This window comes from Panicum virgatum, chromosome 5K, assembly GCF_016808335.1.
Source record: "Panicum virgatum strain AP13 chromosome 5K, P.virgatum_v5, whole genome shotgun sequence".
Lineage (NCBI taxonomy): Eukaryota > Viridiplantae > Streptophyta > Magnoliopsida > Poales > Poaceae > Panicum > Panicum virgatum.
In genome coordinates this window covers 55,000,382-55,015,268 of record NC_053140.1, presented here as the reverse complement: position 1 = coordinate 55,015,268, position 14,887 = coordinate 55,000,382, and the positions used below count along the sequence as shown (strand labels likewise).

At 45.1% G+C, this 14,887-nt stretch overlaps 2 protein-coding genes across 5 annotated transcripts; both read right to left on the bottom strand.

Annotated features, from left to right (window-relative positions):
• Positions 1–1,796: 1,796 nt before the first annotated feature.
• On the bottom strand, positions 1,797–7,559 carry LOC120708696 (leucine-rich repeat extensin-like protein 3). 2 transcript variants are annotated; one of them, XR_005689427.1, is made up of 3 exons: positions 6,406–7,559; positions 3,873–3,985; positions 1,797–3,278 (listed from the first exon to the last, which is right to left on the bottom strand). XR_005689427.1 is itself a non-coding variant. In XM_039994075.1 (2 exons), the coding sequence occupies exon 1, from the start codon at positions 7,439–7,441 to the stop codon at positions 6,443–6,445; it is 999 nt and encodes a 332-aa protein (XP_039850009.1). In that variant the 5' UTR covers positions 7,442–7,559; the 3' UTR covers positions 1,797–3,278; positions 6,406–6,442. The 2 variants fall into 2 exon arrangements, 1 of the variants encoding a protein (XP_039850009.1); XM_039994075.1 differs by lacking the exon at positions 3,873–3,985.
• Positions 7,560–8,465: 906 nt separating this feature from the next.
• On the bottom strand, positions 8,466–11,129 carry LOC120708695 (pentatricopeptide repeat-containing protein At2g41080-like). Of its 3 annotated transcripts, none has more exons than XM_039994073.1 (2): positions 8,970–11,129; positions 8,466–8,800 (listed from the first exon to the last, which is right to left on the bottom strand). In XM_039994073.1, exon 1 carries the CDS (start codon positions 10,987–10,989, stop codon positions 9,046–9,048), a length of 1,944 nt encoding a protein of 647 aa, XP_039850007.1. In that variant the 5' UTR covers positions 10,990–11,129; the 3' UTR covers positions 8,466–8,800; positions 8,970–9,045. The 3 variants fall into 3 exon arrangements, with proteins under 3 accessions (XP_039850007.1, XP_039850006.1, XP_039850008.1); XM_039994072.1 differs by having other exon boundaries at positions 8,466–8,792; XM_039994074.1 differs by having other exon boundaries at positions 8,466–8,601.
• Between the last annotated feature and the right edge of the window lie 3,758 nt (positions 11,130–14,887).

Sequence of the window (14,887 nt, the reverse complement as noted above, 5' to 3'; positions counted from 1 at the left end):
AAAAATATAAGGAACAACCCAATGGAGCCGGAGGCTCCATTACCACATTATTATGGATTCAAACAGTGACAAACTATTAACTAGCACAACAAAATTCCCCACTCTACGCTGAATGAAGCACTCCATCAGAAACGGTTACTTTCAAGTTTCTCGTTTCTATCTATTGCTGACCTATCCATAATCCATAGGTTGATAAACATACAAAGTGTGCCTAATATTACCAGCCACAACAGTCAACAGTAAGGTATGCCTAGTTGAGACACAGTAAAGTTGTGGCTAAGGCTCAAAGCATGGCAAGATCCAACGTCCTGCTAACATCTCTAGTACAAAAAGGACCCAGAAAAGAAATTGTACCCATGCCTGTGCTAGCAAAAGCTTACAACTAAATAGCTAATGGGTACTCTAGTACCTAAAGATAAAAGATTCAAAAGAATTTTAAAAAACAAGAATTTCGACATGGAAGCTTCAAAAACAGCATAAGCTAAAGACTCATTCACACATACATTTAAGATCATGACTTCAAGGTAAATCCTACCACACAGCCACGCAGGTGAAAAGGACATGTGAAAATATCACATGGGTGGAGCTGCAGGGATGCCTGGGTATTCCCAGGAATACCCAACTTTCCCCCAAACAATCATGTATATGTGAAGTATTTATATGCGTATATATATTGGGCCATATTCTCTATTCTGAGTTAGAATCAGCAAAATATGACCTTAGGCGGTCCAGTCGCCCATGATAAATCCCTGAAAAGGTAGTGGTAAGTGTTCACATGCCAATGACAAAATATTATCATGTAATGTAGGCTAACAGACATGTCTAGAACAAAAGCTTCAGAAAGTTGAGCAAGAACACAAGAAGGTTCAAGATAAGTTTAACATAGAAATCAGTACATGATGTAAACATTCGAATATCCATTTTCTTAATGCAGAAAATCAGAATATACAGTTAATGACACAAAAGGGGAAGTGATCTGACAACATCTGGGCATGAAGGGAGCAATAAAGAATGCTATCAATAACGAATCAAGATCTTATCACCAGAATGGTATATAGACATTAATCTAAAGAATAATGCAAAATAATGGCTGTTATCTACTGGCATGTGGATTGGATTGAGATAGATTGACAGAGGATTGAATTTAGTTGAGTTCTACTGTTAAGAAATAAGAAGAAAAAAAGTCATGAGGGGATGCGACTTCAGCTTAGTAATCAGCTTATACAAATGTGATTCCAAAATTGAGCTTTCACATTCTGGTATATGCAATTATGTGATGCCATGATGCTTCCCTTCAATCTATTATTTTCTTTCCCTTTCCTATTGCAGAAAAATCAAAATTGTCAAAATGTGGCGAAGGGATTTTCGATGTTACTTTAGGTTAGCATATGGCACCACAGAATTGCATATACTGGATTGTGAAAGCTCACTGTTATGTGGTATTTGTATAAACTCCCTAACTCATTTTGTCAGAGTTGGTTTCAGGCATAACACTGAACTTAGGGAAGAAAACAAATACATGGCCTTTAGGAGAGACTAGAACATTCGGCGCGCGTTGCGCGCCCTATCGAAACAACAGCAAAGATAAGACACGGGCAACAATAGGAACATTTGTATGGAAATATCGAATCAGGAGTGGAAGTTAAAAAAAAGGCAAATATACAAAGCTAATATAAAGATCATCTGCAAATTGTATTACAATCATGGTGATTAATTGAACCTTAGCATTTCTGCACCTAGATCGTCCTCTTATAGTCTTCAACATGAGTGTAAGTATTCCATGTTTTTTTTTAAAAAAAAAACAGAGTAACATAAGAGTAATTCTGTGAGCCAGATCTTTACAGAAGTTCCTGACAGAGGGAAGATATAAACTACAGCCGACACAAGCAGCAACCATGTGCGCTGTGCACTACATGTCCTTGTATTCACTATCTTTAGGCAAAACCAATTGTCACATGGCATGCCCAATCACAAGTCACAAGACAACGGATCAAACTATGATCAAGAGAAGAAAAAGATCCCTCAAAATAATATAGGTCACAGGACAACAGTTCCGTTGTTTGCAAGCCAAAATAACATGGTGAATTTGAAGGATCTGAACATGTATGCCAGAAGCGATGAATCCAAAAGTGCCACCAGAGGTGCAAAAGGACTAAATTAAGGAGGTACAAACTGAATTAAGCAACCAACAAATGATTAGCATGCTAAAAATAAAAATAAAAACTGACCTTATCAGCAAAAGGTATAATAAGGGGAAAAAGAATGAACAAAAAAATAGTCTCCTATCAAATCATTCCTGCAACTCAGCCATTGATGCAGGGACAGAATACCTGGTTGTATACTTGGTGCTTGCCCAAGCTTAATGTAAGTTCAACCTAGAGATATCACAATTTCCCTCAAATCAATATTTCTCTACTAAATTCAGAGTTTGATACAGTGGCACTCTGCTCATGCATATATACTGAGTTTGATATGCACTATTTATTTGTTTAAATAAAGAGAATTCTACAAAGCAGAAGTGTCAATCTTGGACCTTCTAGGAATAGTAAAAGACATAGTATCGTTTTCTAGGAACAGGTGCTTTGCTTTCTCAAAGACAGGAGAGTAATTACAGGTTGTCATGGTGAGGAGGCAAGGTAAGAAAAAAACCTAATAATAAACCAAAACCAAGACTGTTCTTCAGTGCAAGAAGTACTGAAAACATCAACACACTTTAGAAGTACTGAAAAGAATCATGAATATATTGATCTTTGCAGAGTCATTTAACCAAAGCAGTTTAGTGAATGGTGAGTCAGTAATTCCATGAATAATATTTGGTTCTTACATGTCCTGCAGTGTCAAAAGAATCACATGATACAACAATGCTAAAAAAAACATCTTTTCCCATTAGTCTTTTCTAACTGAAGCTATTATATTATTTTTTCGTGCCCATAATTGGATTCAGGCCAAAATTGTTTCTCACCTAGCAAGCGCTCAAGCAACATCCTCCTACTACAGGACTGCAGCTCTGAACCATCCCTCTGCCTAACCTTGCAGTCACCAATTTCATGTGCACCGATAGGATCAGACCCTGTTAGCATATACACTCTACATTTTTCTTACTCTGTCTCATTTCTATCGTTCTTCTGTCATATACCAGGCACGAACGAAGGACGAAATGAAGAAATCTATTTTGAACAAACCAGAGGATCAGATATTTGGGGGCTTCTTGACCATGTTCTTGAGGAACATGACACAGAAACGCCTTGCAGCATTGCTCCAACCTAATGACATCCCAGCTGCATATTGACATAGAACACAATCAGGTTTACTTGCACCTATTAGGTCATATTTGCAAAGCAAACAGAAAGATTCTAGAATGTTAAAGCATGTACCTAGTCTTTTTTTTTTGGGTGCTAATCAGCTGCCTATGACTACTATTATATACTCAAAGAAGCATATTCATAGAAACCACAAAAACAGAACCAGCACTGCACACAAATGATCAAACAAAGTCTTATCTCCAGACTAATTCATTCATATTGAAATCCTTGTGTTATAAGCTTTGTAGACCTACTGACCTAGTCCCTTTTTTCCCCGAAGGCCTAGTCCCTTTTTTTCCATGGTGTCAAAGTAAATGCTTGGTATTGAAACAAAAGGTGTACGAAAACATGATGTCAAAGTCGAGTCGTAAATGCAGATATATAAAAAATGTTCTGTCAATACATTAGCTGTTGGATGGATGGCGCATGGTAACTCAATGCCATGGATGGTGGCGCAGCTGCAAAATTACAATGGAGATGTGCAACAATAAGATGAATGTGTGCCACTGATTCACATGGGTTTTCACTTACCATCTGTACTTTTGAGCTGTTGGAGGACGAGGACTGTACCTTGGGCTGCTGGAGGATGAAGATGGAGGAGGTATGCAGGAGAGGTTGAACCGGCGGCTGAGGAGGTCCACGATGTCATCGTCGCACCCTATGCCCCAGCAATGTAGCTGCGTCTGCCCAAGAAACAGGTGATGCGGCCCATGATTCCCCATGACCAGCGCCTCATACTTGAACCAGCCGAACTTGCCAATGGTAAATGTCATGTCGGCATTTCCAGCAGATCACTATGGCATGCGGTGAGGCAGCGTGAAGGGAGGAGAGGGAGACGAAGGTGGCTAGGGTTTTTTGCGCCGCCCAAGTCACCCGGCTCGCTTGCTACCGCCGCCGCTGAGATCTGAGAATGGGAGAGAGAAATGGGGATGAAAGGAGGAAGAGATGCAGACGTGTCGTGCGCGCGAGAGAGAAAGGGGATAAGGTAGGGCACCTGCACCGTCAGGCATTGGTCGCCGGGGAGACCACATGCGAGACCTTGCGGCTTCAGATTCGACGAAGCTCGCCATCGCAGCTTAGTGGGGCACTTGCGCCGGGACGAGTGCCAGTGGGCGAGCCCCAGCCCGCCGCCTCGCCCTCGCCCCAGAGCTGGAGCTGCGCGTCCCTCCCCCACTCCGGAAGCCGCACCGCGCCGCCCATCGAGAGGAGGAGCGCGGGCACGAGGATTGAGTGGAGGCGCACAAGACAACGGGAAGATGCGCTCCTTACTGTACTGTCGACCATGGCCATCACGGAGGCCGGTGAGGTCTGCTCGATCTCATGCCGCCAGATCCCTAACCCTAGAGAGACCCGGATCTGATCCCGTGGGAGAGGGTGGGGCAGTGGAGGCAGGCTGAGAGGGAGAAAGGGAGGGGAGGTGGCGGCGGAGAGCCAGAGAGCTGGGAGGCCCGTGCCGCGCGGAGGAGTGAGGGGTGGGGAGGGGAGCCGGAGAGGAGAGGGGAGGCGGCGGCGCCCGGCGGGGAGCAGGCAAGGAGAGGGAGGCGGCGGCGGGGAGGAGCGGGGAGACGGGGAGGAGAGAGAGAGCGGGTTAGAGTTCGGGGCGGTGGGAGGGGTTTACTGCAAAAGCGCTTTGCGGGGGGCTTTTCATAAAACGACAAGATTCTCGATTTTTTTCTTTTTTGTGTCGAAATAAATTTTAGTTGGAGGTTCTCTGTGTAAAATATTTGACCGTTGGTAGGGGCAAGCTAGGTTTAGTTGCGATTTTCATAAAGTATGAGAACGTTTTTTGCAAAATGACCAAAGCAACGGCTCAGCACCACGCGTCCCGTGGGATGCGGCGGTGAGGGCAAAAGGCAGGGGACTTTAATCAAGCTGATGATCCACGATTACGATGTGCCATAATAAGATTGTCAATATTACAACCTCTTGTCTAGGTTTAGTGAGGGCACAATTTTATTCCCATAAGCGATGGACGAAAGAGTTAATGACAAAAAAGAAAAAAAAACTTGATAGAACTACTGATAAAGAATCAAAGTTCATATGGTTCCAGAAGAGTCTGACTCTGCCATAAACAAAGGTTATTTCAAGAGTAACCTTAGCAGTTCGGTCAATCAATTGTGGGCACGCAGTAGTCCAATTCAAGAAAACTATAACTTGTGTTCAATCATCAAATCAACTGCAATAACACACATCATGTCAAGAGCCTTTACAAAATATCTAAGCAGACAGCCCTTAGAAATCTTCACACCTACACCAGAATAAGTGATGCGGTTGAAGTTTAGTTCCCTTCCCATCCTTTGGCCAGCATTGCCAATGGGTAAGAAAATACTTGTTAGGGATTCTCTCTCAAAAGCATGAAAATCTATGCTCACCCTTACCCAGAGTAAGGCCAGCAACTCTGGGAATGAGCCAAACACAAAGCATGCCCTTTGTCAATCCTTAGATCATTTAAGAGAAGAGGCCTTATAGACTCGTGTGAAGAATCCTCTCTAGGCAAAAAGATCAAACAGCCAAATTGAGCTTTGATCGGAAGCTGACGATCCACAAACTCCTGAATAGTGCATGGGGTATGTATTTAGAAGAATTGTGAAGCCAGGAAAACATACACTTTTCTGTAAAAGGAAAACACATATCTTATAACTAGTCATTGCCCAGATCTGGGTCAAACTCCCCTACCATTGTCCCCTACAATCTATGACTCGTCTTTTCCAAATTGCACTTTACATTGACATGTGACAACTCTAATCATTCCTGGTTGCCAAAAAGAACGAGACACAACAATTTCAACACACCAGGTACAAGGAAAGCAGAGCAGTATAATTATTATTTATGAGTGTACTATATACAACAATTCCAACGTACCAGATACAATGAAAAACAGATAGTACAATTGCAGAAAAAGATAAGACCCAAAAAACAAGACACAAGTACACCATCAAAGAAAAACATTAAACCTTCATGGCACAAGCCAAATATTTCATACATATTACTTCATAGGCATCAAAATGATCCACAGCATACACAAATATATACATATATGGAGCAAATCATAAACTAACACTGTGACTCTATTCCCACAGGTAGGGAAGAAGAACCAACTCACAGTGCATCCTCAAGTCCACTCCACCACAAGCTCCCATTCAATAGTCGCCACGATACTCGCTGTAACCATCCCTCCCAGCAGGTACCACCTTCTCTTCCACCCGCTCTGCAGCCTTCTCCTCCTTGTACTTCACCCCTTCATCGATAGCTAGCCCCCCGAGGGTTCCAGCCACAGCACCCACCGCAAGTCCAGTGCCTAGTCCATACCTTCCACTCTCACTCCCACTCCCACTACCACCGCCCCCGGTCCTCCCTCTCTGCTCATACTGCCTGCTGTAGTCCACCGGTGCGGAGGGTCCCCCGGTGTACTCATACTGAGGCGGAGGTAGTGGTGCTGAGTAGTACCCACTGGGACGGTAATACTGTTCGGATCCGTACTGCGGCGGGGCCGAGTAGGTGGGAGGCGGAGGCGGTGGAAAGTAGTATGGGGAGCTGGAAGGCAGCGGGTACTGCGGCTCAGGAAGCGGCGGCAAGCGCTCGCGGATGGCAACGCGGATGCGGAGCTTTCCCTGTGGACGGCCTGAAGGGCGAAGGAGCGGCAGGCTGACGAGAGTGGAGGCCGCGGAATCGTGGCTAGGGTTAGGGTTTGTGGGGAAGAGGAGGTCGCGGAGAGGCGAGCGGGCGGATCCGACGAGCGGCTTGGGCGAGTCGGAGGGCTTGGAGTGGAAGACGTCGAGGGACAGGAGGATGGAGGGATCGTGCGGTGAGAGGTGGGGCGGGAGCGGGAGGACGAGGCGCTCGTTCCAGACTGGCTTGCACCCGCCGGCGTCGTCGGGGCGGGTGGCGGCGCGGCGGGAGGGGTCGAGGTAGGCGACGACGTAGGCGCGGAGGTCACCGCGTCGCCAGTTGACGTTCTTCAGGTGCTTCCCGGAAACGACGGTGACCTCCAGATCGAGCGCCTTGGGTGGCGCCGCTGGCGGCGGCGGCGGCATCGAAGGCGGCGGGGCTTGGAATTGGGGGTGAGCATTCGGAGGAAGGGGGTGCTGGTGCTGGTGCTGGTGCGGGTGGAGCGGCGAGGAGGGTGACGGCGAAGCCATGGCGCGGCGGCGGAGCAGCGACCTGCTCTGGTTTTGTGAGGGCTCGTGGTTTTGGCACTGGTTCAGCTGGAGTGGGCGAGGAAAGGGCGACGACTGACGAAAGTGATCGTTCCGCGTCCGCCATAAAAAATCTGCCAACAACTACGAAGATTGCGGAGCAGGCTGCAGGACCCAATTATGGCCCGCTACTTTTCTCAGGCCCGCTACTTTTCCTTCTTCAGATGCAGCAAGACAAACAGGGAGTATATCCCGTGCAAATGTCACAAAAGTTGGAAATCTGAAAATTTCAAATATGGACCACTTGATCGTATTTGATACCAGGTGCAAATAGCACAAAACTGAGGGAAAAGTCCGGTTTACACTTGAACTATCACAAAAGTTCAATTTTCAACCTCAACTACAAAACCGGGTAGCAGAGCCATCCAACTGTTGAAACTGACAAATTTGGTCATTTGGGTGATTTTATATTTTTTAAAAATAAAATAATTTCTAATTAGATCTACAAAATCAAAACTAATTCATTTAGCACCAAATTTTCTAAAAAAATTAATCTATCTATTATTTTTCTATTTGAATCTTAGTTGTTCAAAAATGATAGACATAACTACAATCAACCAAATACTATGAATATGAAAAGATTAGATCTGAATAACTGAAAATTATAGTGCCAATAGATAGGTTACATTTTTAGAAAGCTTTTGATACCCCATTTTATTTTTTATTTAAAATGAATTACTTATAAATTTCTTAATTTAAATTTGAATATTTTTATTTTTTCACAAAATGGAAAACCACCTTCTAAACCACACAAAGGGCCGAATTTGCCCGGTTTCAGTAGTTGGATGGTCTCTGTTATCTGGTTTGTAGTTGAAGGTTGAAAATCGAACTTTTGTGATAGTTCGAGGGTGTAAATCGGACTTTTCCCTTGAACTGAATGACCATGTAAATATGTAGCCTTTTTTAAAAAAAAATTGATAGACAAGCACAACAAATTCCAAAATGTTGGGGTGAATGCAATAAATCCTAGCTCCAAAGAGAGGAATTGTATTTAGGACCTTAATAACTCACCAGCAACCAAACCTTCATGTGCAGAATTATTTGAAATACCATGCACTCATTTTCTTTTAGAATTCTAGGGACAAAAACCCTGTTCATATGCACTGCAAAACAGGAGGACAAGTTTATAAGAGTTTGTAGCCTTATTACAATGATCTTGATGAGCTCCTTCTCAACGCGACATCATGTCATTGGGTTGCTTTCATGTTCTAAAACTCACAGAACTCGTAGAGCTCATCAGTACGTCAGGTCCTGTGGGATGAGTGAATTTGTGGATTGACCTGTCCATCTACTCCTACATCCCTAGCAGTAGCTGTAGCTCAAAGTTGCTTGAAGATAGAGGATAATAAAAGATTGGCTAAAAAAAAGGACAAGGGATTTCCAGAGGTATGATAGTCTTCTTCACATCATTTATTAAACGAGTAATTAAGGACATGATAAATCAATAAAGTTATGGTTTGCACGGGTGTACCTGTTGATAATTTAGAGCTGGAAGTCTTCTTGACTCAACTGAGGTAAAAAGGTGTTTCCATGGCACTCTACCCCTATCACCAATAATCACCACAAGAGCATTTTCCATCTCTGAAATGGTGAAAACGGCTTACATCACGGACCACAATCTCCCGTCCAGTTACCTTAGACATCAACTTAATAGCTATATGACAATCATCACACACGCGTAGATTCTTCATAATACGGATAGGAACTCCTTCAGGTAAACTCAGAAAAGCAAATGCTATAGCCAACTTCTCGCTGTGGTGAGCCAAACTAACTTCTTTCTCCTCATCCTCCATATCATGGAACACCATGCTCATGTCTGGTGCATACCCACATTGCCTGATTTTGGCAATCATTTCTTCCAAGCATTCATCAATCTCTTGTTGCCTTGAATGTGATTTATCTCCAGTGCAGAATTGGTGAACCTTACCCTTAAACTCCACCCAGCTAACACCAGGCTCTTTCCTCACATTATGTTTTCTCATGTTTTTTCTTACCTTACTGACGTCCTCCCATCTGCTGCTGGTAGCACGAATATTTGACAGAAGAACATAAGAGGCAGAATCATGAGGATCCAACTCAATGACACGTTCTGCTATCCTCTCAGCCATGTCAAAATTTTTCTGGATCTTACAAGCAGACAGTAGTGTCTTCCATATGACCCCATCAGGACGCACAGGCATTGACAGGATAAGGGCCTCCGCTTCGTCTAGGCGACCCGAACGTCCAAGAAGATCCACAATACAAGTGTAGTGTTTAACACTTGGCTGCAATCCATACGTTTTAGTCATAAGCTCAAAACAATCCATGCCTTCATCTTTCAGACCACTATGGCTGCATGCATATAACAAGGTCAAGAAAGTAATCTCATTGGGTTCTGCCCCTCCAGCCATCATCTGTTTGAACAGATCCACTGCCTTTTGTCCATGCCCATGGAATCCATAAGCTGAGATCATCGCACTGCACAGCACAAGATCTGTACCACTATACCCAAAGAAAACTCTTTCTGAGTCACTTAGGCACCCGCATCGAGAGTACATATGCACAAGAGAAGACATGACGGGCACAACTTTGTCGACTCCAGCTCTGATAGCCTGTGCGTGAACCTGCTGACCTTGTGCAAGAGCTGCCAAGTCCGAGCAGGAAGTAATGGTACTCACGAATGTTACTGCATTTGCTTCCACGCCAACACTTCTCATCATGCAGAAAAACTCGAGAGCACCCTCTGAGTCTCCATTCTGCGTTCTTCCAGCAATTATGGTATTGCATGACACAATGGAAAGAGATGGCAGCACTCGGAGAACAGCCTCCCCTTCTTCAAGAAAACCACACCGCATGTACATGTGTGCCAGTGAGCTCCCAACGCACATGTCCGTGTCTAGTCCAGACCGCACAACATATGCATGGACCTGCCGCCCGGACACAACATCCCTGAGCCCAGCACAGCACCGGAACACGCTCCCGAGGCCAAACTCGTCAAGTTGCATCCCCTCCCTCCGCATGGCGAGGAAGAAGCCCAAGCTCTCCTCGTTAAGTCCGGAGTTGGTGAGCCCGGCGACCATGGCATTCCACGTCGCGACGTTCCTCGTGGGCATTTTGTCGAATAGCTTCCGCGCGGTTTCCAGGTCACCGTTCTTGATGTAACCCCCGATGAGAATGTTCCAGGACATGACATTCCTGCTCGGGATTCTCTCGAACAGGTTGCGCGCGGCGCGGAAATCGCCCAGGTCGGCGTAGGCTAGGAGGATGTGGTTCGCGGTGAACCGGTCGGCGGCGGCGCCGGACGTGGCTGCGAAGGCGTGAAGCTGGCGGAGGAGCGGAAGCGCGCGGCAGGCCCGAAAGAGGTGGGAGAAGAGGCTGGGTTCCGACCAGAGGCCCTCACGGAAGCGGTGGTGCAGAGCATCCTTGAGGCGGCCTCTAGAGCAGAGGCGGATGATCTCCTCCTTGGCACCTGGTGGTCCGGTGCCGAGCTTCTTCAGAGCTGGCCTGGCCATGCGATCGTGCGCAAGCCCGCGATGGTGGCAGGCGCGGCTGCCGCGAGCATAGAGAGCTGGGGAGGTGTGTTTGGCGATGGAGCAACTCGGATCAAGCCATGGATTCAACCATTCGGGGGTGGGACCGGGACCGCGGCGCGGGGAGGAGGAAGGCAGTGAGGCGCTGGGTTTTTTAGGGGGCAGGCGCTGATTTGATGCGACGACCCATGGAGGCCCACTGGCGCAGACGTGAGGAGACGTTCAATCTTCAATGGGCTGGCTCGTATTTCCAAGATGGGCCTCTCATGGGTCTAATTTGTCAAGTCCACAGTTTTTTTTTGAAGCAAACACAGTTTTTTGTGCTGGTGATGAAATTTGCATAGATTCCTCCAATCCAACCGTACGAGTCAAAGACTCACTCATACCTTAATGAACAGGTTTATCATAATAAATCTAACGAAGTTGTCGGCACAGGACAAATAATATACTGTCCGTACGGTCATGTTTTTCTTCGCTCGGCCGGCTACTGAAGTGTGTGTGTGTGTGTGTGTATACTGAGTACTGGTATTCTACTAAATAAATATGCGGCAGGACGTGTTCAAAGTGACGATCCTCTGTGTCATTCTCTCTATGGCCGGAAAGGATGTTTGGGGCCTACTGTGGGCCATATTATTCTGAACCGTAGATGGCGTTGCCATGCCTCTCCACGAACCTGGACGGAAATGTAGTATATTACACCTTGTTTTTGTACGCCTTGCATAGATAGCAACTACGCAGCGGCCACCGCAGGCTTGTTGTTTTCTACCAAAAAAAAAAAGAACTTGCGCGTACAACACACGCTGAAGCTGAAGCATATCTGCCGCTCCCAATCTCCGCCTCGACACGGCGCCCCGGACGGGCTAGCTGCTGAGGCCCGCACCGCGTCAGCCACCGCCGCCCCCGGGGCGGCGAGCGAGACCGTCACCGGGTGCGCCGAGGGTTCACTGCCTCACTGGTCAGGGACTCATCAAGGGTGGGTCAGGGTTTACGTTTTCGTTTTTGAAAAAAATTTCGGTGACCACCGGAAACGGTATACCGGCCGAAATTTCGCGGTTTTCCGGTAATTTCGATCGGAAAGAGTTTTCAAATTCAAAATTCCGAAATTTTGGTATACCGGCCGGTTTTTTCGGTGCATCTCGCTGGTTTTTTCGGTGCTTTTCACCGAAAAATGATGGAAACAGTTGGAAAATGATGGGGGAATTATGTATTTGTGAAAAGAAATTGAAAATTTTGGGGAGTTTGCCCTAATTATATCTATATTTATAGATTATAATACACAACATATAAGAAACTCCAGCACACAATGAGAAATACGAAAACGAAGCACATAATTCATGTCCAAAGTGCACACGTACTTAGTCCAAAGTACAAAGTCTATTAAAATTATTACAATTAAGTCCGTAGTCCAATTAATACAACACATTGCTTCCACAGTAATCGAAAGTATTGTCCATCCATAATCCATGTAGCAAATGCATAGTCTCTGCATACGAAGATTTTGTATGAAATGAATGTAATAACTAGAAAAAACAAAATATAGATATAAAAACTTTTCGGTTGCTTAAGTACCTGCGTTCTTCACTCCTCATAGATGGTGAGACTTAAGCAAATTTTGACCTACCAAATCAACTTAGATTTTGACTCCTCATAGCAAATTCATCATTTTGACCTACCAAATTTTCACTCCTCATAGAAAATTCATCATTTTGACCTACCAAATCAACTTAGATTTGAATGATTTCAAGTGCTATAAGCTAATAAAAATCCCTAGTTTTTTATCATAATTTTTGCCGATTTTTTTGACAGTTATTTATAATTTTTTTTGAAATTTTAAAATTCGAAACGAAAAATACCGAAAAACACCGGTATACCACTTTCCGGTACCTACCAAAAACGGAAAATTCACCGGTTTTTCGCCGGTTTACCGCCGAAAAGTTAAACCCTGGGGTGGGTGGTAGTTGGTCACATCAGGTTCGGCCCGGGGCCGCCGCCCCGGCGTGGGCCGTGACAGCGAGGTCCCGGCCGGGCCGGACACCCCCAACCCACCAGGGTTAACAATTACGGCGAAATTTTGGAAAATTTTCCGTTTCCGCTAGTTACCGGGAAAATAAATTTCGGTATTTTTCGATATTTTTCATTTTGAATTTGGAAAATTCAAAAAAAATTGGAAAAAATATGATAAAAAACTATGTGTTTTTTGAGCTTATTGGTGTCATGCATGATAAAAAACATGGAGATTTAGTCAGTCAAATAAATTTTTTCCCGCAGGTAGTAGAGCATCTCGGCGTGGCGTCGTGACAACTCGAAAAACTTTGAACACGAAAGTTGTTCGTCATTTAAAACTCTATAACATTGGTTTTGGGCAAAAGTTCATTTAAGCCACGGTTTACAATTTATAACCAATTCAAATCATGTTTGTCCCGAATTTAAAACAACTTTCAATTAGATCAACCAATATCTCTGAAATTTTATAGGCATATCCGCAATAACAAGAATAATAAAAGTCTAGTTGAGGCCTAATAGAGAAAATGGAAGTTGTCACATGAAATGACAAGACTTTTAATTGGTAGTTTTTGAAATAATTAAATAACTTTCAAACCATTGCTCAAATGAAAAAGTTCCTGAAACAAAAGTTGTAGATCTCGAAATAATGAATAAAGTTGGTATTCAAAAGTTTTTCATTTGACCTTGGGAACAGTAGGAAAATCACAACTGACATCATTTTCCGGTCGAAAATCACCGAATTTCGGTCGAAATCACCGAAATTTCAGTCGGAATTCATTGGAATTTCGTTTTTGAATTTGAATTCTCTTTCCGTTCGGGATTAGCGAATTTCGGCCGAAATTTCATTTCCGGCAGTTGGCGCGAAAAAAAAACGAAAAGGTAAACCCTGACCCAAACCCGCCGCGCGCGAGAGCTTCTTCAGGCTCGCGTCGCCGCTCGCCATCTCGCCTCATCACACGCAGCGAACGTGAACCGAGCCGCGTCGTCAGCGCTAGTAAACTACTCCAACCCGCTGCAGGTTTCTCCCTTCCTGCCTGCCACGCTGCTAACGTTTCGTCTCGATCTCTGTCGTGCCCAGCCCGGGCAGGCCGTGGCTGGTGGCGGACGCGGACCCTAGCGATTGTTCTCATCCGTCATTGGGTCATCAGCTCATCAGTATCTATATGATCTACCACTACGCCTGTGTGTTAAAAATTGCCGCGACAGGTGACTGAAAGGAACGTCGATCCGATCGCACGCGCGCGCGGGGGGAGCACATCGAACAAAACAATACCGCCATTTCTATTTCCTACCACCGCCAAAGAGCTCAACTCTTACGGCGGCAGCCTCTCGCTCTGCATGCCTGCTACTGTAGTAGTATGTAACTGGTGTGTGATTAACGTGTGGAGACCATAGACAAATCGCATCTCGATCTTCAGCCGCTCGATGACACAACCGGGTCGGCCTACTTTTGCTGCTGTTTTTTTCTCCTTTTTTATAAGAGCATCTGCTGGTTTGGAAGAGGGAAGGATTTTACCTAGCTTTTTCTCGGCTAGGGAAAAGGAATGTGTTGGATTGCCTGAATTCTTAATAGGCCATTAGGAAAAGGAAAAAAAGTGTTGCTACATGTAGCTAAGATATTCCCACTTGTGTGACAGTGCCTAATCAAACCTCTATTTTTGGGGTGCGCACAAAGCAAGCGTGAGAGTGGCCCTCATCAGAGAGGGCGCCAGAGGCTCGGCCGGAAGGAGACGCAAGTGTGTGATAATGGGGATGGAATCTCTCATCGAATGAATTTGCCTTCTCGCAAGGCACCAAGGCAATCATTTGTGTGTGCCACTGTTAAGGTGGTCCATCAGTTAGGTTGGTAATATATGCAGGTGCGTACTCGGACAGC